Source organism: Megalops cyprinoides, chromosome 10 (assembly GCF_013368585.1).
Source record: "Megalops cyprinoides isolate fMegCyp1 chromosome 10, fMegCyp1.pri, whole genome shotgun sequence".
In the NCBI taxonomy this organism is placed as follows: domain Eukaryota; kingdom Metazoa; phylum Chordata; class Actinopteri; order Elopiformes; family Megalopidae; genus Megalops; species Megalops cyprinoides.
In genome coordinates, this window is record NC_050592.1 from 7,046,524 (window position 1) to 7,072,059 (window position 25,536).

At 42.2% G+C, this 25,536-nt stretch overlaps 2 protein-coding genes across 2 annotated transcripts; both read left to right on the forward strand.

The window, feature by feature from the left end:
• On the forward strand, nt 1–17,362 carry LOC118784384. The gene is made up of 6 exons (XM_036538615.1): nt 1–182; nt 1,767–1,827; nt 12,773–12,850; nt 15,540–15,599; nt 15,822–17,242; nt 17,355–17,362. Exons 3-6 carry the CDS (start codon nt 12,798–12,800, stop codon nt 17,360–17,362), a joined length of 1,542 nt encoding a protein of 513 aa, XP_036394508.1. The 5' UTR covers nt 1–182; nt 1,767–1,827; nt 12,773–12,797.
• znf1035 (zinc finger protein 1035) lies at nt 17,341–24,846 on the forward strand. Its single transcript, XM_036538026.1, has one exon. It carries the CDS (start codon nt 17,410–17,412, stop codon nt 24,109–24,111), a length of 6,702 nt encoding a protein of 2,233 aa, XP_036393919.1. The 5' UTR covers nt 17,341–17,409; the 3' UTR covers nt 24,112–24,846.
• The last annotated feature ends 690 nt before the right edge of the window (nt 24,847–25,536 follow it).

The following is a 25,536-nucleotide window of genomic DNA, read 5'->3' on the forward strand; positions in this document are numbered from 1 at the left end:
AAAGAGGGAGAGAAAGGGAGGAAAAGAAAAAACAGTAAAACGAGTTTCATAGTATCTGGAAATCGCCACTGATCCTAAGTCAAAAGAAAATGTAATAGATGCAGATGTAGCAAGCTCAGTGTAAGGTAGAGGATTGTGTTACTGATAAAGGAAGACAAACAAGGGACGTAAGGACGACCACGGTGAGTAAGGAAACGTTGAGAACTGCACCGAGTTTTTGAGGAGAAGCCATTTGTAGCTATCTTTGAGAACAGTAGAATATTACGGAATATTCATAACAATCACTTCCGTAAGGGTCAGGAATCACTGTAAAACAGCGGCATTGCTTGCGTAGAATATTAACTAGTTACTCTGGTTATTGTCAGTGCAGTGAAGTACGCTATACAGTTTGCTTAACGTTCTGTTCTGTTTGGAGATTTTAAATGGCGGAGGTTCGTTTCTCCTGGTCTGTACCTAGCTAGCTCGATAGCCAGCAAGCTACTCGGATAGCTACCTCACCCTTTCCCTCAGAATTTCTCCCTTCAAATCACGTCGTTTTGATCCCGTGCAGATGCGTTAAAAGTGTGCATGCACAGGCCATTAGGAATTTATTGAAGTTTGTCCATTGATGTCAGTCACCTTACAGATTACAGATAGTTCTACCTGAAGCATGTATTTTGTGTAATATTGAGTCATTATGAAATAAAAAATATTTGCACTTGCTATTTCGCCAGCTAACAAGAAGTAAAATGACATGGTACTTTGTTCGGTTTATCGCTTATCATTGACAAGCAACTTATGTTGGTCACCAAGCACAAATTTGCAAACAAACCGCATTCTTAATACTTTAGTCAAGCGAAGTAAGTTGACAGTCACCGTGGGTCTGTTGTTTTTACGAACAAGGTATTTTACCTATAGTTAGCTAAGTTTAATAAAGAGCAAGACGAACGGAGGATGACACATCAACAACACATGATTGTAAACCTCTTGTAAGTCTATTTAGTTTGTTTCGCAAAGGTATTTCCCTTCCAATTTAATATTTTCGTATTGCGAACTGAATTTATCAGGTGTGATTCCTTTATCAGAATATCTCTTTTCTTGGCGCCACGCAACAACGTGTACTCAACTCAAAAGTGTAGTTAAAGACAGTAGTGATATACTGTCAACGAACTTTTGACAGTAGTGTACTGGGCTGTCGAGTTGATGGACGTACGCCTAGCTACCACCCGTAAACAAATTAAGCAATACATGCAACCAAATACAACTTATTCGTTACATTTAATACGTTTTCTTGGAGGAATTCTGTTGCTTATGATGAATCATTGCCTCAATATCAGTCCGGGTTATAGGTCAGTCGCAGTATTTGAAAATGAAATCACATAAATCAAGACTCCAGTTAATCCAGTGTTTTCAACAAAAACATGCATAGTCATATTAAGGGAGAAGGGTTACATAGTAATGGACACGCATGTGCAAGTATAGCCAGTATTATAATGATATGATATTTGTGGGATAATGCATTTCTGGAAATCCTTTTTGTGATCCAGGCCATAAGGAATTGAATTGCAGTACTGTGGTGGTGGTTGTATTCAAGAGCACAGGCTGAAAGTCAAACTTTAGACAAGAATAGGACAGATAAATGTAGGATTTAATACATTTATATTTATATACTATTGGAGTACAGTATAAATATTTGTACATTAAAATATATTGCATAAAGCACAGTCTAAAATACAATTAATATTCTCTGTCATGACATGCACTGTGTGGCGGTTTGGGAATGACAGGACATGGAGAACAGCAAGATGCAAATCACAGCCCTTGGACGTGTGTTTATTTATGTACAGGGTAAGTGAGTTAATTTTGATTATGCAGGATTGTGCTAAATGTGATAATTCTGGAGTGGAGATTGACATAAAAGAAATGTTTATGCATATGAAAACCCTGACAGAAAATATTTGGTCTGAACCAATATTTGGCTTTCTTTTGTGTTTTTGTTTTTTCTTTTTTTTATTGAATAGACACCTTAAGAAAAGGTACTCCAGCATAGTCAGTCTCATTTCCAATGACTGGGGAAATTGTTGAGATGTCTGGCAACCAAGGCTTGACATGCTGAAGCCTTAAAATGAACTGGGGAAATGAATCATAGGTATGAAGAGAACATCTAGTGAACAATCTAGTGTTCTACTGTAGAACCAAAAGAAAAACCTCTAACAAGTGTGTGCCATTCTTAGATCCAAAGAAACAAACACCAAATGAAAAATTGGCTAGCTAGCTAAATTGAGGTGTGGCTTATCCATCTAGTGAGATGCAACCTGGATGTAACAACCTTGGCTAGGGTACTAACACTGTGCCCTCCATATTTATTAATATCCATGATGCATTTGAACAAATTCATGCTATAAAAGAAAATAATAAAACATTGTTTTTTTCTGGTTACAGAATTTTACAATATTAAAAAAGGTTACACTTGCATCTTAATAGCAGTACCCAGAGCACATTCAGACTCTCCACAAATAATTAAATCCTAAATTTGGAACTTCAGTCACCACAGCTAAACTGGGATTCTTGCATCAAAGATATGCAGCATAAGGGATACTATCTCAGCTACAAGCTAGTCAAGCCTTTTCTGAAATACAGTTGTAAAGTACAATATATACAGCAAGACAGTATGCACATCCCACACAAAATCAGACAGCCTTGTGCATTATTTTCTTAGTTTGAGATATCGTTGAGGCTGGCACTGAGTATCCTGGTCCTAATTTGGCTGGATTCCAAGAATATTGTAATAAACGTACCTCAAAGTCATGCATAGAACTGAACGTATGCAGAAAAATTAGTTGTTCTCTTTTTTCCTGCAGTTAAACTTGTAAAACAATTTTATGTTTCAGTCATGTTTTGTAAGGCCATGCAGACAGAAGAGTGAAAGTTTGACCTCAGTTTTGGTTAATCTGGCACCTCAGACTGCACAGTTTCTGCCTTGATATCCATTTTGGACGTTTTGTACAAAAAAGGTTCCCCTTGCCAAGAAGTTCAAACTTAGCTACAAATGAATGCTTCAGCATACTAACCCAAAGTATTCATCCAAATCTACGAAGAAATGGTTAACTAAGTATGAAATAAAGGCTTTCAACTAACCACGTTGGTCATCAGACCTTGCATCCAGTCAGGCATTTGTGGTTTGAAATTTGAAATCCAGAATGCAGTTTACAAAAGAAAATTAAAAGATCTGAAAGACCTAGAGCAATTCAGCAATTGGGAATGGTCAAAAAGTGCCAGAACATCAAACATTGCAGGAAAAATTTTGCCAGGACACCTCATGCCAAAAGAGGATTTACAAAATGCTAATTACAGGGATGTGAATAAACGTGGCCTTGTGTTCAGGATTAAAATTCATTAGTTGAGAACAGTCTGAATTGATTCTGTGCAGTACGATTAAGATTGTCTTTTTTTTTTTTACATATTAGCAGAAAAGATGGTCCAATATGTACATTTTCTTTTATCGCTTGTTTTGTTGTTTGTTATTTGTTCAGGGCTATAAATAAACGTGGAGGGAACTGTAACTTTATTTGTATTGAAAACACCAATATATGACTTGCTATAATATTCTGATTGTGAACAAATTGACCTGAACCAATCCCTGAATGTTTTTATTTGATTGTGGGACATGAGATTCTGTTTCTGGCATTTTGCTTGCTGAAGATCATGCACTTGTACATAAATGGTTCTCTGTTGTAATCTAGCTTCATTTGTGGAGGTCTATAGAGTGGAATTTCCAGCATGGCATCCTTTTTAGTGTTATGATCTTGCTGTCAATTTGTTAGTCTGTTTTTCTGTTCCATGGATGTAGAATTGTATGGCAAATAAATGCCAATTTAATGGGTTACACATATGTATACGAATAAATGGGTCTATGCATATACACTGTATGGACAAAAGTATTCGGACGCCTGACCATTACACCAACAGGGACTGTAATGTCATTATATTCAAATACATATACTTTAACATGGAGTTGGTCCCCCTTTTGCAGCTATAACAGCTTCCACTCTTCTTGGAAGGCTTTCCACAAGATTTTGGAGTGTTTCTGTGGGAATTTGTGCCCATTCATTCTGTAGAGCATTTATGAGGTCAGGCACTGATGTTGGACGAGAAGGCCTGGCTCGCAATCTCCATTCCAGTTCATCCCAAAGGTGCTCGATGGGGTTGAGGTCAGGGCTCTGTGCGGGCCAGTCAAGTTCTTCCACACCGAACTCATCAAACCATATCTGTATAGTCCTTGCTTTGTGCACTGGGGCACAGTCATGTTGGAATAGAAAAGGGCCTTCCCCAAACTGTTGCCACAAAATTGGAAGCATAGCATTGTCCAAAATGTCTTTGTATGCTGAAGCATTAATATTGCCCTTCACTGGAGGGACCTAGCCCAAACCCTGAAAAACAGGTGTGGCCAAATACTTTTGTCCATATAGTGTATATCGGATGGTGGTACTGTAAATTCCACCAATTAGCTAGCTATCTAGCTAGATATATAGTACATCGCTTCTGTATTAATGCACAATGGAGGGTATGATTTCTGTATTCCTGCTAATCCTGACATCAGACCAACCTGGTTAAAATGTATTTGAAGTTTCTCCATGTTTTCAGGGTTTTGTTAATGAATTTTAGTATTTTGCAATTATGATCAGGCACAAATTTGTCCTAACGTGAGCAGAGTATAAATAGTCATTGGCTGTATTGTGGAAAAGAAAGCAGTTGTGGAAGTACGAAAATGGTCCCTCCAATCTTATTTTACACATCAAAAAGTTGTGATTGCGTTGTTTGTTTTCTGCTGAGATTTCTAATTAATTTCACAGTGTGGCACTCAAGTTGAAAAAAGGAGTAACATAGTGTCTAGAAATGATGATCAGTTATTACAGCTGTCAGACCATCAAGGATGAGGGGGAAGAAGACACTGCTAACAACTTGGATGTGTGTAGCCATCTTGGAAATTTTGATTTAGGCTTTACCGTCATCCTACCATTGATACCACTAGATTATGGTTCTTCAGTGCTTTCTAGTTCACTCAGGGAAATGGGGCACCTGCACTAGCCATACTGAAGTGTAGTATACATAGTCAGTGTACTGGCATTCGCTGGGTGAATGGTAATGAGAATGGCAGGATACAAGCCAAGGTCTTGTGTCTTGCATTAAGATTTTTTGTCAGAAAACGATAAAGCAGAAGAGCAGTTTGTGGACACGTCTGAACTGTAACCAACCCAACTGAGCTTGTGGACCTTCTTAAACTCTTGCACCTTTCTTCTGGATGGAGGTAGTCATCTTTTTGGGGTTAGTCTCTTGTTAGTGATTGTATTCAGCACCGAAGGACACTGTGTGTTTTACCAGTTGGTAGTCTGACCTACTCATCTGTGTACTGTGCCACATTAGCAGGCTGGGGATATTGAGCACCCTGTCTGGGATACCAGTGTCTCTTACCCGATGGGCATTATGTGCAGAAGAGGTGAGAGAGATTTAGAATCTGTAGCACTTGTAGCATTAGGAATCGTGGAATTCTTGGAGAGATGCTTTCCAACCAGTATCGCCAAGGCTTTCAAACGTACTTGGGCTGTATGCAGTCCTTACCTGTATCACTTGCAGGTTTGACTTGTAATAGGCCTCTAACCATGGAGTCATGGATAAGCTCAGAGTTTGTCCTGTTTGGAATGCATTTTAGAGAGAACATCAAGTGTGGTATATTTAGTCAGTCCCTTTGGGCGATGGGGGACTGTGGTATATAGTCTCCAAGCCAAGGGCATGGTATGTCTGGTATTCTGCTATTGTGCCATGTCAGCCCTGGGGTTAAGAGTATCCATGAGCAAACAAGCACTGAGGGGCTATAATAATGCTCATGAAAGCTTCTTACAATGAACCACAATTTTGAGGTATACCATTTTACTAATATAGATAACTGTTGGCTAGATAACTGTAACTCGTTGCTTGTTAGCCATCATAGTATAGATGCAATATAATAACAATTTGGTTAATACTTATTATTTTATTTTCATTACTAACTCCCCAACAGGCATGGAACCACATAGGGGGAGATGTTTTTACTGAAGCATAATCATCTACATACAGGTAGCCTTTTTTGGTCAAGTAGGCAAACCAAGCTGTAATGCCTGGGATGACTATTGGAGTCACTAGCTAGATGACAAGAAGCTGGGGATCCTGTAGTTGGGGCGATACATATCCTCAACAGTGTACCCCACCACTACCTTCTGAGGTTTCTGTGTTTGCCATTGTTTTCACTGATAGGGTGTCTTTTGTCAAATTCCTTTTGCTTTGCAGAAGAGGTTTTGTTTCATTTTGTTTGTCAAAACCTAGGTAGTCCTGCAGCCAGATAATTCCTGCTTGAAGTCACCCATTTCAGAGTGGTTTTCCCCCTAAATCTCAACATTTTCTTCAAAGCCCTATGGATTGCGGTTCTGACAGTTGTCGGCTTGGTCATACTGGTAGCTGAGTTTGCAAAATTTGTTTTGCTCAAAATTACCATATAACCTTGTGAGCAGGACAGATGTTTTAATGTTTTAAGCTGGTGGGGGTTGTGTGCACAAACAGGGACTAAGGAATGTGGCCCTTTTCTACGCTTACACTATGCCTTGGCATAGAAATCTGCAGTCCACTCATTCTTGTGCTTAAGCCCTGCTGACAGACGATACTGATCATGAAGCTGATGTAGGAGCTGCGGCACGATATGTGATTTCATCAAGCTAGCCAACCAGCTAGTTGTCCTCTGTCAAAAGCACTGTTTATTGGATAAGGCTGCCACTTTCATATAGTGGAAATTTCATTTTCTGAAACATTCATATAAAATAGCTAATGGGTTGATAAATATTTACAACAAATAACAAATGTAACAAATTAATGTTAATTATAATAGCTAAAATGAACATAATATGGGAAATAACAGAGTAGAGGACAGAGGAAATATACTCACTAACTACTTATTTACCAATAAGAATAAGAATATTTACAACTCCTTAGCCTCAACAACTTTGGCTGCAAGAGATCTTGGTGCTAGTTATGGTAGATGCCTAGCTAGGTATATAATGACACCTACAACCTTTGTACAAATATGATATTTATGCGCAGAGTTGTCTACATAGATAATCTACCAATAAACCATGTTACAAGGCTAAGCACAAAGATCTAATAGGCTTGTGAGCTACCTAGCAAGCCTTTTATAAAAACGAACACATTCTTAAAGTACAACCACAAAACAATTTCTTAATCCAGTCACTGGTATATAGCTACAGTAACATTTATGTTAACTAGCTAGTTAATTGGCTACCAAATGACAAATGCAGGCGGTAACATTAAAATCATGCTGCAAATGGCACTGTCCTGTGTTTTTCCTGTCTCTGTATTACTAATATTAATTACCAGACATTTTAGTTCGTATTGTATCACGCTGGAGGGTACCCTTTAATCACTGTGTCTGGTAGGAGAATGGCCTTGTTTTGACCAGCTCATACCACAGTACCCATGTGATCGTTGCTTATGCCAGTAGACTTTATGACATGCCCAGGTTTTAAGCACATGCCAACCAACAGAGAACCATCAATATTCAGAGAGATGTTCAGAAAGGAACAGAGAGGTCCAGCAGGCTTTGATATTAATACTTGTGTGATTGTTCAGGACAAGTAAAATATGGGGTATGACAAGTGGGGTGTTATTTCAACTTATTTTCAAGTTATTTCAAGGTATTTTCAATTTAGAGGAGTGGAATTTTCAGTCAAACCTTCACTGTTTATATCTTGTCTTTCCCTAAAGTAAGCTGGAATTCAGTACTCTCCCAAATACACCACTAATCTGTATGTTACAGTGTGTCGGGGATGTAGGACTTACCAGTTAATCGGTAGCTGACCAGGTACTTTGTAATCACATGACACATCAAGGATTCTCACAGAAAGCCATTGAGCAAGTTATATGTTTTTTTAAGATGGTGATCCTACAACTGCCAAGCTTGTGTGGAAGAAAACGCTACTCTGCTTAGGAGGTTAATACAGCAAAAATATGTTGTTAAAGCACAAGTATGACACGTACATTATACAGGGTACAGAATTACAGGGAACTCATAATGGTTGTCTACAGGGATGAATGACAGAATTTATATTTTCAGTGAAAAGGGTGTGGTCATGTAGTTTTTATTTAAAAAATCTCATCAGTTAAAGCACTTCTACATTCTTGTAGGCTTAGTTGAGTTGTCAACTGCAAAAACTGAGAAAGAATAAAGGAGCGGTGCAGATGTTTCACAGAAGAGGAGCTTGTCTTTTCAACTCAGGGCTCACAGATTGTCAGGCTTCCTGCCTAGAGTGCACACCATATCAGGATTCAGGAACATGCAGAGTCTGCAGACCAGTTTCTGCAAGCGATGAGTTTATCTTGTGGTTTCTACCTCCACACTTCCCCCTTTTGTGTTTTCTCTCACCACAACACACAGACCATATTACAAAGACAGTAGTACCACCCTGTCTCCCACTCCTCTCTGATATGTTACTCATGTCTTTGCTCAGGAAGTGAAAGCTTCTTCAATACCTCACTCAGGCGGTTATCCGCTACCTTCAGGTTTAGAATCTGTGCACAATAATAGCAAATGCACTTTCACTGGGCCTGGGAGGTGAAGGGTGAAAAGAAAGCAGAGGCATTTGGTAGGACACAGAGGTATACAAACGAAAGCTTACCAGGTAAAGTAATAATGACTTTGACAATCGTAGTACTAAGATTTTCTAGTGTTCCTCCTATGCACCCGAAAGGAGACCAGGATTGAGGGGTCTCATGCAGCTTAGCAGTCTCCGTCTGGATGTGAGATGCAAGATCATCTATCTGTCGCGAGTTACTGGGGATGAAGGCGCAGGAGGCTTTGCCAGTTAGGGCACAAGTGTCTCTGCTGGCAGAAAGCAGAAAATTAAGTGCTGAACGGTTTTAGAGAATCATGGTACAGATAGCAGCAATTTCCATTGTCAGTTCTTTAAGGGCAGCATAGATGTAATTGCTGACTCTTCTCGAGCACATCAGCAACCAAGTAGATCTTCTTTATGGCCCAATCCCATGCATGTGGAAAAGAATGGCACAAAATCTGTCCCCTTCAGCAATCTTTCACTTGTGCCTAGTGTGGGAAGGAGGAGTGGATAGGTGTCTATAGGCACGGCAGGTATAACATAGCCTGGATCCTGATAAATTGGCTAACAGGCAGGGAGCCATGCGTAAGTTATTTTACAACATAAAGTAGGCCGCATTAAATGTGTTAATTCCTTCATTAGGGTCGTAATTGTGAGGCCAGTATACGAAAGCAGGGAAAGTACAAGGGTTGCTTGTGTTCTGAGTTGCGGTTGTAACATTTTGGTTAATTGATAATGTGTAGTTGCAAGTGCTCCAGCCCACTTTGCTAGAATAATATAGTTGACCATTCCTCTTCAAAGCCAGGTATGGGGTTTTTTAACATACTGGGTATTCTGCGGTTTGTACCATCTGTGGTATAGTCACATCCCCTAAATCATATTTTAGGTCTTAACTCTTTTCCTCACAGAATAGTTAAAATAAAATTTCCATTCATCACAAATATCATCCCACCCCAACGATACAAGTTCCTGAAGAGGCAGTGAGAGGTGCATGGTGATGGACCCTCCATTAGCTTTGATTTACAGCAGCGGCAAAATGTTTAAACAACATCTAGAAAGTGTTCTCTTCTCATTCTCTCTTCTGTGCTTATGTAGGTCAGTCCATGTGTCAGCAGGAGAGCTTGCTAGCACACCACTTCTTGAAGTGTGATTGTTTCAGAGTCAGAGAGATTTTATTGTCAGCCCATCCATATGCAGTATACAGTAGGGTTGAAATAACGTTTCCCTGGGACCCATGGTGCTACATCCAGTACAACTGAATAAATACACAAGACAATAAATAAACAGACAATATCAGATTGTAAAGTGTCAGACAAAAGAGTGCAAATAAGTAAATATGTAAACAGATTACACTTTTTTAAAGTGGCTATGTGCATTTTGACTTTGGGATGCTCAGTCCAGGGGAGTGGGCAGGGGCATGCTGTGCTCCGGGGGTGTGGGTCTTGTGCAGGCGCAGGAGGGGGGGGGGGGGGCAGGGGCAGGGAGGAGTTGAGGAGCCTGACCTCCAGAGGGAAAAAGCTGTTGCAGTGTCTGGCAGTGATGGTACGGATGCTCCGGTACCTTCTGCCAGAGCAGGGGGGTGAACAGTCCATGGGAGGGCTGGGAGGGGTCTGTGGCGATGCAGGTTGCATGCCAGATGCAGTGGTTCTGGAAGAGCTCTTCCATGGTTAGAAGAGGGACCCCAATAATCCTCTCAGCTATCCTCACTATCCGCTGTAGGGACTTGCGGTCAGCGACATTGCAATTCCCAAACCAGACAGTGATGCAGCTGCAGAGGATGCTCTCTACGGTTCCTTGGTAGAAAGTGGTGAGGATGGAAGGGGGGAGGCTGGCCACCTTCTGCCTCCGCAGGAATTGGAGACGTTGCTGGGTCTTTTTGGTTATGGTGGTGGTGTTGACTGTCCAGGTGAGGTCCTTTGCTATGTGCACTCCCAGGAACTTGACATTGTTGACTGTCTCCACGGCAGAGCCGTTGAAGTTCAAAGGAGTGTAAACAGAGGGCTCATCTCTTTAGTTTTCTCAATGCTAAGAGACAGATTGTTGTCTCGACACCAGTCCACCAGCCGACCTCTGTTCTGTATGTTGTTACTGATGAGCCCCACCACTGTCGTGTCATCTGCAAACTTGATGTGGTTAGAGCTGTGCTGGGCAGCACAGTCATGTGTCAGTAGAGTGAACAACAGTGGGCTCGGCACACAGCCCTGGGGGGCGCCGGTGCTCAGCTTGACGACCCTGGAGGAGTTCTTTCCTATACTGACAGACTGAAGCCTGTCAGTCAGGGAGTCCAGGATCCAGTTACAGAGAGAAGTGTTCATGCGCAGTAGGCTCAGCTTCCTATCAGCCTCTGTGGAATGATTGTGTTGAATGCTGAACTAAAGTCTATGAACAGCATTCTGGCATAATTGTCCTTTCTGTCCAAGTGGGAGAGGGTGAGGTGGCATCATGAGTTGTCCGGTTGGAGCAGTAGTCAAACTGCAATAGGTCCAGATGGTCTGGGAGGTGGGCCTTCATGTGCCTCAGTACAAGCCTCTCAAAGCACTTTGTAACGATGTGCTACAAGCCGTTAGTCATTGAGGCAGGACACGGTTGACTTCCTGGGCACTGGTATAATCCTGATTGTTTTGAGGCAAGCAGGCGCTGTCAATGTGCCCAGGGAGATGTTGAAGATGTCCGTGAGAATGCCTGTCAGCTGCTCAGCACATTGTCTGAGCACCCTACCAAGTATGTTGTCTGGTCCAGCAGCTTTTTGTGGGTTTACTCTGCATAGAGTATTCCTTACATCAGCTGTAGATGGGCAAAGGACCTGTTCGTTGGGGGAAGGGGTGGTCTTCCTTGTGAGTTCCTTGTTCTATGCCTCAAAATGTGTGTAAAAGTCATTCAGCGCATCTGGCAGGGAGATGTCACTGCTACAAGCCTGAGGTGTTGGTTTGTAGTCTGTGTTGCGGTCCGGTGTCCGGAGCATGCCGAAGCGGCGCAGTTGGTCCAACCAGACCCCATCTGGTTGAGTTTGGCATTGAATGCCGATATTGGTTAAAGTTTGATGGTTATACACATGTCTACCAGAGCTTCTGGTACTCATGTAGAGTGATGGGTAGTTATGAAAAAAACCAATTAATGCTTGCATAAAGCACCATGTTTGGGACCCGGAGTGGCCGCTGCGACCTAGTGCGCCGCCATTTTTTCGTACCTATGTGAGTATGCAGGCTTTGTGTGCCTTTTTTCTGCTTCTGGGCCACTGCTCCCAGGTAGCATTGGTTCTGTTGATGACAAAGAGTACCAGGAATGGACCTTTCCACAGTGGTTCTAAGGATGCCTTTTGCTGGTGGACCTTGATGTTCACCTAGAACCCTAGTTGGATGGGGTGACATGGTGAATCAGGCTTTTTGGGCAAGGCCCCTCACTTCTGAATGATACGTTCTGATTCTTTTACCAAGAGCATGACAAAACCATCACATGTATTTTCATCATGTATTATCCATAGCTATATTCAAGGGAGGAGATACAGGTATTCTCATGGGGGGTTCTGTTACAATCTTATGAGGGCTCAGTCCAGTTTTCCTATGTGGCATGGCTCTCATGCTTAGAGCCAACGGAGGGGTGTCGGGCCATGTAAAGTGAATTTCTTCACACAGCTTTGCCAGTTTGTTCTTCAGAACCCCATTCTGCCATTCACCCAGTCCAGGGGGGTGATGGGGCAATGAAAATTTTGCTTTATCTGTAAAGCAGTGCAAAGTTCTTTAATTACTTGTCTTGTGAAATGAGTTCCTCTATCACTGTTATTGCTATTGCTTTAGGGAATGCCAGATTTGTAGATGAAGTCCTTTAGCAATACTTATGCTACAGGGTTAGCATCTGCTTTTCTGCATGGGTAAGCTTCAGTCCATTTTGAAAAGCATCCACTATTACTAAGGTATATTCATGACCACATTTGTCCATTTGTATGAAATCGACCTGTATATTCACAAATGATCACCACAGGGGAGACTGCTTGTACTGGGTTCGGTGTTTTCCGAGCATTCTGTTGGTGGCATATGACACACCATCATACACAGCTTGTTTTGTGCCAGACCTCTGACTAATGCCAACCATGGGTAGCTTTGTGTTGTTAACTGTGCGACCACATTGTTTTGTTGTAGGTGCAATGTGCAAGGCAAGGACGACATGAAGCTTGGATGGCTTTTGGGGAGAGAGAAGGAGAGAGGCGTGAGAGAATGGTAAAAAGATAGAAGAGCTGATCAAAAAGCAGAGCTAGGCAATTAAGTACATGAGGCGCTTGTGTCGGGTTGCTTGAATCCAGATCAATTCCAAATTACAGATGTTGAACCCTTTTTGGAACCATTTTCTTCCTTGAGTCCACAGTAGTCCTCTCACTTCCCTCACTCACCGTATGTTGGTGGAAATAAAAAAATCGATATAGGACAAAACCTTTGGTATATCATGAATATTGGCATGGCTAGGGGTTTGGCATTATGTCAAGGTTTTTAGTGCCATATCCTTTTTATAAAATGCATACATAGTTTCCGTAACTTAAGGTTAGCTACTTTGGGCTCTCTTCGTACTTAAATACCTATTTTATAAGCTCTGTTGATTACATGTAACATCATTCCATCAAGTGAAGTAGATACCTAGTTTGTTGTGATCCTGTCACCATAGAAATAATGGACTGTGTGGCTGGATTTGCTAGCTAGCTAGCCAGGGAATCAGCTAGCTAGCAACCTAGCTTTAGAGAGAGCTTTGGTTTTCAACTTAATATTACAGCATCAATTGCTGGCTTACTACAAGAAAGTCCTCTTTGTTGTAAACATTCATGTGTACGTTTCCATTAACAATACAATAAGCTATGAAGATAAAGAGTTGATGTTATTTTGGAGGACATGGAGGTTTTGGAGGTGCACTAGATGTTCCACTCATTCAGTTTCAGCCAGACAAGGTGGTACTCTATGTTAATTATTTCTCTGGCTTGCAACCTTGCAACCTGATTTAGATTCGCTAGGTAGCTAGTAGTGTTATAACTATCGGTGATGATTCAGACAGCTTTGTTTTTTTTGTGTATATGTCTTACTTGTATGTTTTTGGGGGGATTCAGACTCAACTTAGACAACTGCATATCTCTTAAAATGGGCAGTACAAAACTGCACACCACAAATAAATGTAAATTGCCCTGGAAACCCACCGTTCCCTGGCCAAAGCAAGGTGGTTGATAGATTTTCTTGCAGTTATTAGTCCTCATTGCAGAAAGCAGTTCCAGGACACTTTAAGCGTGAAAGCTGAGCACATGGAGCTGAAGTTCTGGAGTTCTGGAACTGAAGCTCCATTATTGAATTCTTTATATGAAACGGTCAATTAAGTGTGAGGGGAAACACATGGACACTCGATAGATTGTCCATGATGTGAACAATTTAGTTAGTTGTTCAATCCGCTAGCAAGCTAACTAGTTAGGCCAGCTCTCTCATGGCATCATGTGCTTTTCCATTTGCAGCTGTATTTATACAATGGTCCTGTTATGATTGTTGGTACAAATAGGCTACAATGAATACAGACCTTTCTAGCTAGCTACAGTTTCAGCTATAGTGAATATTACTGCAACTGAATTGACATTTTAACACTGTCATGTTTGAATGGGGCAAGAAACATGTAATGTAGTGTAATGAGTACAAATTGTATTTGCTTGCTACCTCGCTAGTTACTGCATTTTCGGATAAAACAAGCTGACTGTATTCACAGAAGAGTAAATCCTCCTTTCCCAGCTAAAAAAGTGGAATAAATGGTAAATGTGTGCGGGACATGCGGGACATAAGACAACTGACACATTTAGGAAAGTGCTATCAAACACTGGGCATTTACTAGCTAGCTGCACCAAAAACTTCCTTTTGTGACTATAGCTTTGGAGATACTGTACATCACAATGTTCCATGACAAAGCTATAACTACATGGCAAGGACCAGGAGCATAGTTTTTCAGCATAACTGGGATGGCACAGTCTCCACACCTCTGCCTAGCTAAAGAGGTAACTTGCAAAGTGGTCAGAGATACTTTCTGACTGTTCCAACTGTGTCAGCTATTTCAGAGTCCTGTGCAATATCTGGTGCTAGCTACCATTTAAACTATAGCCTTGGGAATGTCTTTGGTGAGACAAGTCAGATATTTATTTGACAATCTGCCATTTCAGATGATAGTGTTATAGTACAACATGTTGCACCAGACACCTGAGATTTTATCACTGATTTACTCCAAGACTCGTTGTACCGAAGCTAACTTACAGGGCATATGCCAATTTGTCTGTATAGAACAACCTTTGTCCTTTACTTGTGCAGGAGAGCTGCAGAAAAAAAGACACTGAATTGTCAAGGGGTTGTGGAAGGGAGAAGATCAAAGGAGATTAAATGATAATCAGAAAAATGGAGTGGATTAGCTATTAGACTGGAAGTAGTGTAGCTCTTGAGAAAAACAAGATAAAGTTGTTTTATGCATGCCAGATCATAACAGATGGTTTAGGTCAAATGTGTACAGAGGAGAAAGAAAAATTGTGGCCTGGGGATTCTCAGTTTGGACATTGAAGTCACCTTGAAGAATAAGTCAGGTTTCCTCTTTATCTTAAATGTATTAGTCTTTTTTCCCAAAATCATCAGGTCAGTAACTTTTAAAAGTCATTATGATAGCAGAACAAGCAGTATTACAGCGCAAAACTGCTGTTCCATTCTTTGGGGAGAACCATGATATGTTATGAGTTTTTGAACTTTGGTTAATTCATAATAAACTCTAATATACATTGCATGTGTTCATTGATTTATCAAAAATATAATCAATGTGTGGTATTTATTAACTGATACTTTGTAGTGAATTTACAGATTGTGTAGTATCTGCATTCAAGTGGTATTCAGTCCTTTCTTTCTTATTCCATAGTTCTCTGGGCAGACGCTGTCCTGTTCTGGTATACTTGTACAGGACAAAAGCTGCTGTAAGGTGAGTGTAATATACCATTTGTCAAATGCTTGCAGTTTACAGTTATCATTTAGTACTATCAACAACCACCAAGTGTTTTGTGCAGGCAGTGATAGTATAGCCCAAGAGATGGAAACAAATCATTTATCTTGTGTCTCAGTCAAGCTCACTGCAGATGCTATCTTTAGAAGAGATACATAGGATAAAGCTGACAGTTTTCTGTTTTTCTTCCTATATTTTCAGAGATTGGGAAGAAAGGAATAATCATCCTCGATCAAACAACATGGCCCATGAATGCAACTTACCTTGTCAAGCAGAGTTACGTGGAGTTATTTCAAACCTGGAGCAGAAATTAGGACACCACATTGACAATCTTATCGAGCAGGACAACCTCTCCAGCAGTGTAGTCTCCAGAGAAATACCATTGTCTTGCACTAATTTTAACTCTGATTCAATCCTCGATGTTTTGCGTCAAAACAATTTCCAGGGGAATGATGAGGTCCCTTCAAGCCCACTGATGGGAGGCAAAAGTAGTGGTATCACAGGTACTGGAGCAGACATAAACTCCCATGATACAAAGTCAGACACTGTGTTTTTAAACTCAGCTGCTCTTGAGCAATACTCTGATGTAAGCAGCTGTTCTGACTTGGATATGGACAGGACGATGTCTTATGTGGAGTTGAAACCTGACTGTAACCAACACATTGAAATCCACAGAGATGAGAGCACTTTGGAAGGTAGCACTTTTGAAATTCCCTGTTCTTCTCTTCACCACAAAGATGTATCTCAGAATTCACTGGAACATTCAGATTCAAATGGAGACGATGAAAGCGATGACCCTAAACAGAATGCATGTGACCTTCACACTTTAGAAGCCACCTCATGTGGTCATGTGTCATTCCTCTCATCAGTTTGCGGCACAGCTGAGGATTTGAGAGAACATTTTGAAGGTGAGGATACAGAATGCAGAGAAGGCATGGTTGTGGACCAGGATGATCAGTACTCAAATATGAAAGCTGCCACAGAGGTCGAAGGGGGGCAGTCTCCTGTAAGAGTAGATGGAGGGATGGATGGGGACCATTCCACAATACAGGGCTCTGATGGTGCACGAGCTTTCGTCAGTGCCCCAGATTGTCAAGATGTGACTGGTGAACCCCACATTTGTATAAGTACCTTTGAAATGAATGCTGTAGAAGCAAATTCTGTCACTCCAGTTTGTGACTGTAATTGTATGGACCACTCTGACATGTCAACAAAGGATAGTGTTCCCGGTGATGCGGTCACTGAGGGCAGTGATCTAGACCTTCAGTCTTGCAGTAAATCTTCACAAAATCTTCATTCAGAAATGTGTGGTCAAAAGCAACTTGGCATGGACTCTATTAACAAGAATTATATCCTTGAGAAGAGAGAGGGTGATTCTTTTGACCCCATTAACAGTGAAGGGGAGCGTAGCAGCTTTGAATTCTTGAAGCGCTGTTTAGGCCTCAGAAACTTTTCCACAGGTAGCAGCCTGGGAAAGGAAGGGGAAGCACTAACTGAGGAGGAGACCATTATTTCCCCTGTTGGAGAAGAGGTAGACCAGGTTTTACATGAATACTCAATGCCCCGAACTTTCCCACCCACCCTGGAGCCAGTGGATTTGGAACATTCCTACAGGGAACAAGGTCAAGAATCATTGTGCTTGGCAGGGAGTGTAGAGGAAGAGCCTCCTGTACTCAGTATCTGCTTTAGAAATGCTGAAGCTAACATAAGTCATGAGAATTTCTTGAATTCAAGAGAAGTGAAAGAGGATGGTGATACTGAGGCCAGGGATCCAAACTTGGTTTGTGTAATGTCTCCACAGCATTTGAAGCAAATCCTGCATCCTGTTGTGCTTCTGAAGGATTCTACCAAGATAAAAGGGTACCACTGTGCAGCTTGCCAGGAGACAGCCCAGAGTATATCCTCAATTATTGAGCACCATCATTGTATGCACTTCCAGCAAAATGTCCATTTGTGTCAGACCTGTGGATGCTACTTCACTAATGCACAGCATCAATGTGTCCAAGTAGTTGGCAGCTATCAATTACCACTTGGAAACTCCAGTGACCCATATCGACCCCAAAAGGAGAGAAAAGGGAGTGGGTGTGCATTGCACAAATGTCAGTACTGTGGTCAGGTCTTTCACAGATTATATGAATTTCATCAGCACGAACGGAAGCATACAGGCATTACACCATTCAGGTGTAGTAAATGTGGCTTGTACTTCGCTCAGTCTTCCAGTTTGAGCCGTCATAAGCGCTTTAACAGATGCCGACGACATCCTCTGCAAAATGCTGCTCCAAAACATACGGAACAGAAGCCAAACTCCAGCGGCCTGGAACAGCAATGTGAGAAATTGTTTGAGGTACCCCCTGGAAGCCCACAAGTTAAACTGCGTAATTGCTATGTGAGATTAGTGGACTTTCGCAAGAATGGCCAACCGCCTAAGCAAAACAGTTGTGAGATATGTGGGAAGGATTTTCACCTTAGGGCGCAACTTATTGTTCACCTCAGTTCACACACAGATGATAGACCATATAAGTGTCACAGTTGCCTGAAGACGTTCAAACATTCCTGCAATTTATACAGGCACAGGAAGCAGCATTGCTCTGGCATCAACATAAACAGTCTGGGTACTTTTGCAGGTCCATTAAAAGCTGTAGTGGGGCAATACAAGTGCCCCCTTTGTCCAAGTTTTTTCAAGTATTCCCACAACCGTTTTCGGCACCTGCGGGAACTGTGCCTCAAAGAATATTCAAGGCTAGGGAAAGGTAAGGTGGGCAATGTGTACAAATGTGCACTGTGCAACAGCACTTTTGCTAATCCATCCAATCGAACCAGACACATAAGGATGAGTTGCATGAAGGAGTATGTTCGCCGGGAGAGTCAGAAGATAAAAAGGAATTATCAGGAATGGAAGAAATTGTCTCTTGCAAGACACCAGCAGCGAGACAATCCTCAGCAGCAAGAAAGGCAACAGCTTGTAACACGACCTCAGCAGAATCAGGGAAAACGTCACAAGTGCAATCTGTGCCCTGCCACTTTTGCTCACGCGTCTGGAAAGTACAAACACATGCGGAAACATAAGTTGTATGAGAAGACCGGACAACAGTTGAAGTACCGAACTTCAGTCCTTCTAAAACCAAACAGAGGGGGTACCAGTAAGATGTCTAATGGCAGTGAAACTGACAAAAATGCAGGGTGCCTTCCTTTCTCTTGCCGTTTTTGTGGAAAGTCTTTCCAGGTGTCATGCTCCCTGAAGAAGCACATGCAGATGCACAGGGGTGAGCGGCCATATCGCTGCCAGGAATGTGGTAAGCGGTTTTTGAAGAAATCGCACCTAGTCACTCACAAAAATGTCCATCAGCGAAGGATACAGTGTACTGTCTGCAAGAAGATACTTCCCACCATTGGTGAGTTAATAAAGCACAGACAAGACCACATTAAAAAAGGGATGCTGAAGTGTCCTGACTGCCCATTGAAGTTCAAGTACCCTTCCTACCTGCTCCGGCACTTACCCACACATACTCGCATGCAGCAACGGCCACAACAGTCGCAGAATTATCCACAACAGCACGAGAAGAAGCAACAAGACAGTGAAGAGCAGTTTCAGTGCTCCCTTTGCCATGGGGTCTTTGACAGTGCCACGGAGCTAAATAAACACTGTTTAACCCATATGCCAAAGTGTTCCACATGTCGTTGCCCTTTGTGCAAACGCCAATTCAGCAGTCGCGCTGCTTTGGTCCGCCACATGCGTTTACATACTGGAGAAAAACCATATTGCTGTCAGGCATGTGGAAAACGCTTTGCACGGAATGAGGCCCTTAAAACTCACAGAGAGAAGTGTTCTGAAGCACAGAGAGAGCTAGCTGTTAGTGAGCAAGAAGAGAATGTGAGTGAAGCACTGACAATGAAGTTGTATAAGTGCAAATACTGTCCAAAAACATTTGTCTGGCCCTGCAGCTTATCGAAACATCACAAAGGCCATGAATTTAGGATTCTCTTTCCATGCTCCAAATGTGGTAAGTGCTATAAAAAACTGAAGTTAGGGTCTCATGAGAGAGTCTGTGACCTCCAAACCAAAAAGCATAAGGAGGCCTCACACCTTCAGATATCTAAATGCAAGAAGTGTGGAAAGGCATTCTGTAGAAAGTACAACTGGAGCATTCATGAGCAAAGATGCAAGGGCTCCAGTTCTGTTTTGAAAGCAAGTTTAATGAAAACAGGTGCCAAAGATGTAAGCACCCTGAGTACAGACAAACTGAAGCACAGATGTCCTCAATGTCCTAAAGCTTTCAGGTACCGCAGTTACCTCTTGAAACACCTTGTGGTGCACACAGGGGAGAAACAGTATGAATGTATGCATTGTGGCCATAAATACGTAAGTCACCGCCGATATCTTGAACACGAAGCCTTCTGCGACGGTGTTTATAGATACAGGAGATCAAGAGCTGAGATGGATGTTCTAAAAAGTAAGCAACTGTCAGCATCCAAACAAAAAGTTGGGCAGGTAATTAAAGGAGAAGGTGAGGGTGAGTACAAGTGTAAATTCTGCACCAAAAGCTTCATGAGGTCAAAGAACCTAAGGCTTCACATCTTGTCCCACACTGAAGTCAAGCCATACCGCTGCAAGACCTGTGAGAGCTGCTTCTCCCGATATGATCATCTCAGGTTGCACCAAAATCGTTGCAAAGGAAAGAGGCAACGTCTTGAAGTGCGCGTCTTCAGACTCAATCTAGAGGATCTGAGAAAGGGTTGGCAAAATAACCAAGAGAAACCAGAAGAAAAAGATGGGAAAATGGTTAAATGCAGTTCCTGTGGCAAATGTTTTACTAGTAAAATCAATTTGTCTCGCCATGTAGCCTTGCAGCACACCACAGTAAAACCCTTCTGCTGCAAACACTGTGGCACTTCGTTCTCCCAACAGTGTACATTAAAGAAGCATAGTTTAAAGTGTAAGGACAGGACTTTTTCTTCCCCTAGAGCGTGGAACTTTCGTCACGAAGTTAACAGTCATTCTGCAAAGGAAAATGATAGTGACAAGCCGTGCAGGGAGACGTCTAAGCTGCTCATGAGGATTCAGAAGCACTACTCAGACAAAAGGAAGTATGAATGTGCTTACTGTCCCCGCCGCTTCAAAAACCAAGACCAACTAACAGTGCACACCCGCCTCCACACAGGGGAGAAACCCTTTGGCTGTGCTAACTGTGGTGAACGCTTTATCCGTCGAGATTATTTACAAAGGCATCTGATAAAGTGCAAGCTTGGCAGGGAAAGTACAGAGAGAGTGCTGTGTGATCAGTGTGGTGCATTGCTCTTTCCAGACCAATTACGAAGCCACCAGAGGAGCTGTGTTAGCAATCCAAAAACACCTGACCGCTATGACAAAGACACTGCAAGTAAGAGTGCATCTCCAAAGACAAGGGGCTTCTCTTGTGCAAACTGTGATGCACGCTTTTTATTGTTCTCACAACTCCAGCAGCACTTTCTTAGCACACATAGAGAGGACATTTATCAGCAGCCCCAAAAGTCACCAGCACCACTCCAGCTGCAGTTGTCAAGTATTGGAAAAGTCAAGGAAGAACCAGTGGATCAAGGCTATGAAACAAACTATCCAATAAATTGCAACATTTTGGCTGAAAAGACCCCTCCACGCACAGAATATGAAATGAAGAAACCATTTGTGTGCAAATATTGCAACTTGCGTTTCTGTAATAACAGTGGGCTTGGTATGCACGTGCGAACTCATTTGCGCAATTTTCCTTTCTTTTGCTCAAATTGCAAAAGGGGCTTCTGGAATAAGCATGTGTTTCAGAAACACCATAAACAGTGCCGTAGGACACAGATGATAAAAGAGGAGGAAAATGCAGAGAGTACAATTCCTACTGACATGAATGCTAGTGTTGAAAATACTGTTCTGGTATTCAACAGTGGGTCAAAAACCACAGGGACAGGAGTGCTCCAAACTAAGTTCTCTTGTAAGGACGGCAACAAAGAGAAGGAGGATTCAGCTCAGAATCGACCTAAACGGAAATCCCTCACAACAGTAGATGATACTGGACACAAGTATCAATGCTCTGAATGTGATCAAAGCTTCACTGATGGGCTTCTACTCATTAGTCATTTGGAAGACCATGGGCGTAATGAGCAACAACAAAAACAAGGTCATGCCTGCAACCACTGTGGCAGGGTTTTTAGTCAGCCAGGGATGCTTTCACAGCATTTGAAACTGCAGCATAGTGTAAGGATGCCCTATACATGTCCTGAATGCCCAAAGACCTTCCGCTGTCCTTCAGATCTGAATGTCCATAGGTGCTGTCATGACCCCAGTCGGCCTTTTGTCTGTAGTTTGTGCCACTTAAGGTTTTGGTCAAGTTCATCTTTAAACAAACACTCTTCTCTAGTACACCCTGTGCAAAAATCCAATAGTCTATTTGTCTGTAAACCCTGTGGTAAGTCATATTCGTTGAAATCCTCATACCGAAAACACTGCAGGGTTAAGCATCGCAAAGTGTTGAAGGAGGCAAGAATGGATGACCAGATAAAAGGTCTGGTTCGCTCTGAGCAAGAGTTACGTATAGAGGTGAATGTTGAAGGGGAACGCCAAGCTGACAGTGATGAAGGTGAGGATGATGATGACTCTGACTCTGCACCCTACTTTCCTTGTCATGTCTGTGGAAAAACCTTCACCACTTCAGAAAGTTTGGAGGATCATCAGCGCTGTCACCTTGGTGAGAAGCCTCATGAGTGTGAAGAATGCGGCAAGTGTTTTTTCCAGCTTAGCAACCTGCAGCAGCACCAGCGCAGCCACAAATCGGAGTTCCAGTGCCAAACGTGCGGTCGTGGTTTTGTGTCGTTGTTTGCCTTGCGCAAACATAAGCACACTCATGGCAAGAGCCGTCCTCACCGTTGCTCCAAGTGCCAGCTGAGCTTCACAGGACCTTCCCAACTGGCAGAGCATATGGCCACCCATCGTGATGAAAACTTTCCCTGCGATCTCTGTGACCGCACTTTTACCTGTAAGCTCAGTCGTGCTGAGCACCGTAAGAGCCACACTGAATCAGAGGACTGCCTTCCACCTTTGCTCTCGCCACAAACAGCTTCTCCCTCACTGTCTTCATCTATTCCCCTTAATGTGGATCAGCAGAAATATCGCTGCGGGATTTGCTGCAAGCGATTCCAGGACCCAGAACAACTGTCAGAACATGGATGCCTTGCAGCCAGAGAACGTCCTTACTCCTGCCCAGATTGCGACCAACACTTCTTGCATGGATCTCACTTGAAGAAGCACCAACTCAGCCATCAGCTTTCGCAACCATTCCTATACCAGTGTAATCGATGCCACGTGTGTTTCAGCTACCGTCATCACTTCCTCAATCATTTAAAGAGGCATGGAATCGAAGAGTGTGGAGATGCACCGGAGGTTCTGAGCAAAAAGCATGCCTCAAATGCAAGTGGGACCATGTTGGAGAACAAATACCAATGCCCAATTTGCCCACACCGTTTTTCCCATGCAATGCAATTAGCGGAACACCTTTCTATACATGATGAGAATACTTACGAATGTAAACTTTGTGGTGAGGCTTTCGTAGGCAAAAGCAATCTTGTGGAACATGAGAAATGTCATCTGACTGCCTCTACTCAGTATGAATGTACTGAGTGTGGTGATAGCTTCTTTGGTTGTGATGCCTTCCGCCAGCACCACTGTGCCCGTAAACAACATATAGTGAGAGAAGATGTTCAAACTGTACCATCTTCCCCCTCCTACAAAAAAACAATGACATTGTCAACTTCAGGAACTGCAAAAACCTTTGAAGAGGAAGAGGAGGTAGATGTTGGGGAGGATTTCTACAGCTGCCCTGTCTGTAGCAAGCGGTTCTCTTCTAAACACCATCTCAAGGAACATCAAAGACAGCATGCTGATTATTGCCCCTTCAAGTGCCTGGTGTGTGGCAAGTACTTTGCTCAAAAGAGATACCTCAAAAAGCACCAGCTAATCCATCAGCGAGGCTACCGCTGCAACATGTGCCCTCAGTCTTTCAGCAATGAGAAAGACTATAAGATACACAAGAGTCTGCATCACCAAAAGAGGAAACATCAATGCTCAGTGTGTCAGAAATGTTTTGAAACTGTCCAAGGTCTCTGTCGGCACAGGTTGATGCATGCAGAACAACCTGGCATGGAGGACCTCGGGGGTGACCATCGTTGCGACATGTGCTACAAATCTTTCAGCCAGTTGTCGTCCCTACGGAGGCACCAGGAAACGCATGTTGGGCAGGTTGTGTATGAGTGTACAGAGTGTGATAAGGCCTTTGCTTTCTTCCACCTCCTGGAGCAGCATCAAAGTAGTCACGCTTCTTCAGCGTCAACTCCACTGTCACCATCCCCTCAGGATGATCTCCTGTCCATTCCAGCCAGTGAACAACCTTCTCCACCAAAACTGCAAGATGTTAATGCCTCTTTCTCAACGCCACCAGTTGTGGATTATGTAGTAAATGAAAACCATTTGTAGTGCCCATGGGACTATTTCTTGAATGTACTGTGCTGTAGGGGCCCCTCACTGGTTCTAACTCTCCCATTCCTGTCATGTCCTCAAACTGCAGAAATGGCATGTTCTGAACATTTCTTTGTTTTTTAGTATACTTTGTGTATGCGGATGCTTACTACAGGTTGGGATCTACTTCTGCTGTGGGACAAACAAATATTAATACGGTAAAAACTGAATGTTTGATTTGTATATATGTACAGTACAATTTAGGTTAGTTATAGGATTTGTAATTGGCTTTCGTTCCGTTTAACCATAATTCTGAAAGTACAGGTTAAAGAAAGTGTTTCCCTTTCTGAACAAAACAGTATCTGTTGTTACTTACTGTAAATTGTCACCCAGTAGTTAGTAAAGGTCCACCTCCTTGATGAATGATTTCTACTTCATTCAAATATGAACACATGGAAGGCTTCAAGTGTCACATTTTTTATTTGTATTGCACGAAGGAAGATTCATGAAATGAAATCAGTTCATTTCATACACAAAACTCTAAGTGTACCTACCAGTATTATATCAGTGGACCTAGGAATATATTTAACTGTCGTGAGATAACTCTATGAATGGTCTTAACACTTTGTCCTTCAATACTCATATTCATTTCAGTTGTGTTTTTTTTAAACACCATGATGTATTATGCATATTGTAAATGAAATTGTTAGAATTCCTTCCTGCATATACCATCAGACTGATGATATGTATATTTTTTCCCCACTATTACTGTTCATATTTAACATACTTATTTCAGGTATCTATACCGATTACAATTCGTACCGCTTCTGATGGGAAATTTTTTTTTTGAAATTATTCAATAGTTGTTGTAGTGAGTTCAATAGGTTATGACATTTGTATTTACTATTTCTGTATCATTTCTATGTCAATTTCTTTATCAGTTTTACTTATATATAGTGTATGGGTGTTATGTCAAAGGCGTTTCATAATTGAAAAATAAACCAATTACTTAATTTTCCTGTTCATGCTGACTTGCTTATTTTGTAGAACATTATAAATGATAAAGCAGCAGGATATTGTGCAATGTTTTTCCTCCTTTTCTGCCCAGCCACTTGTGAACACCAATTGAACATCTGTGTATCCTCTGTAGCCCTGTGGGAGCACAGGGGAAGGTGCATGCAAACCTCTGACACAGATGCAAACCGACTACTCTGCAGACTATTAGTCCCACAGGGCACCAGAATGCTGAAAGCGAATGGAGGACAAGCATATCCCCAGACACAGGGTGCAAATCTGGCCAACCTACCTACCACTACCTGGCAGAACAAAGCCAGTTTATTCCATGGCTGCGAGTGCTCTGTCTTCACGAGCAGATGAAACCAAACCCCAGTTGTAAGGCTCAGCCATTGCCTTTACTGTCTGAGCCACTCAGGAGCCATTTGA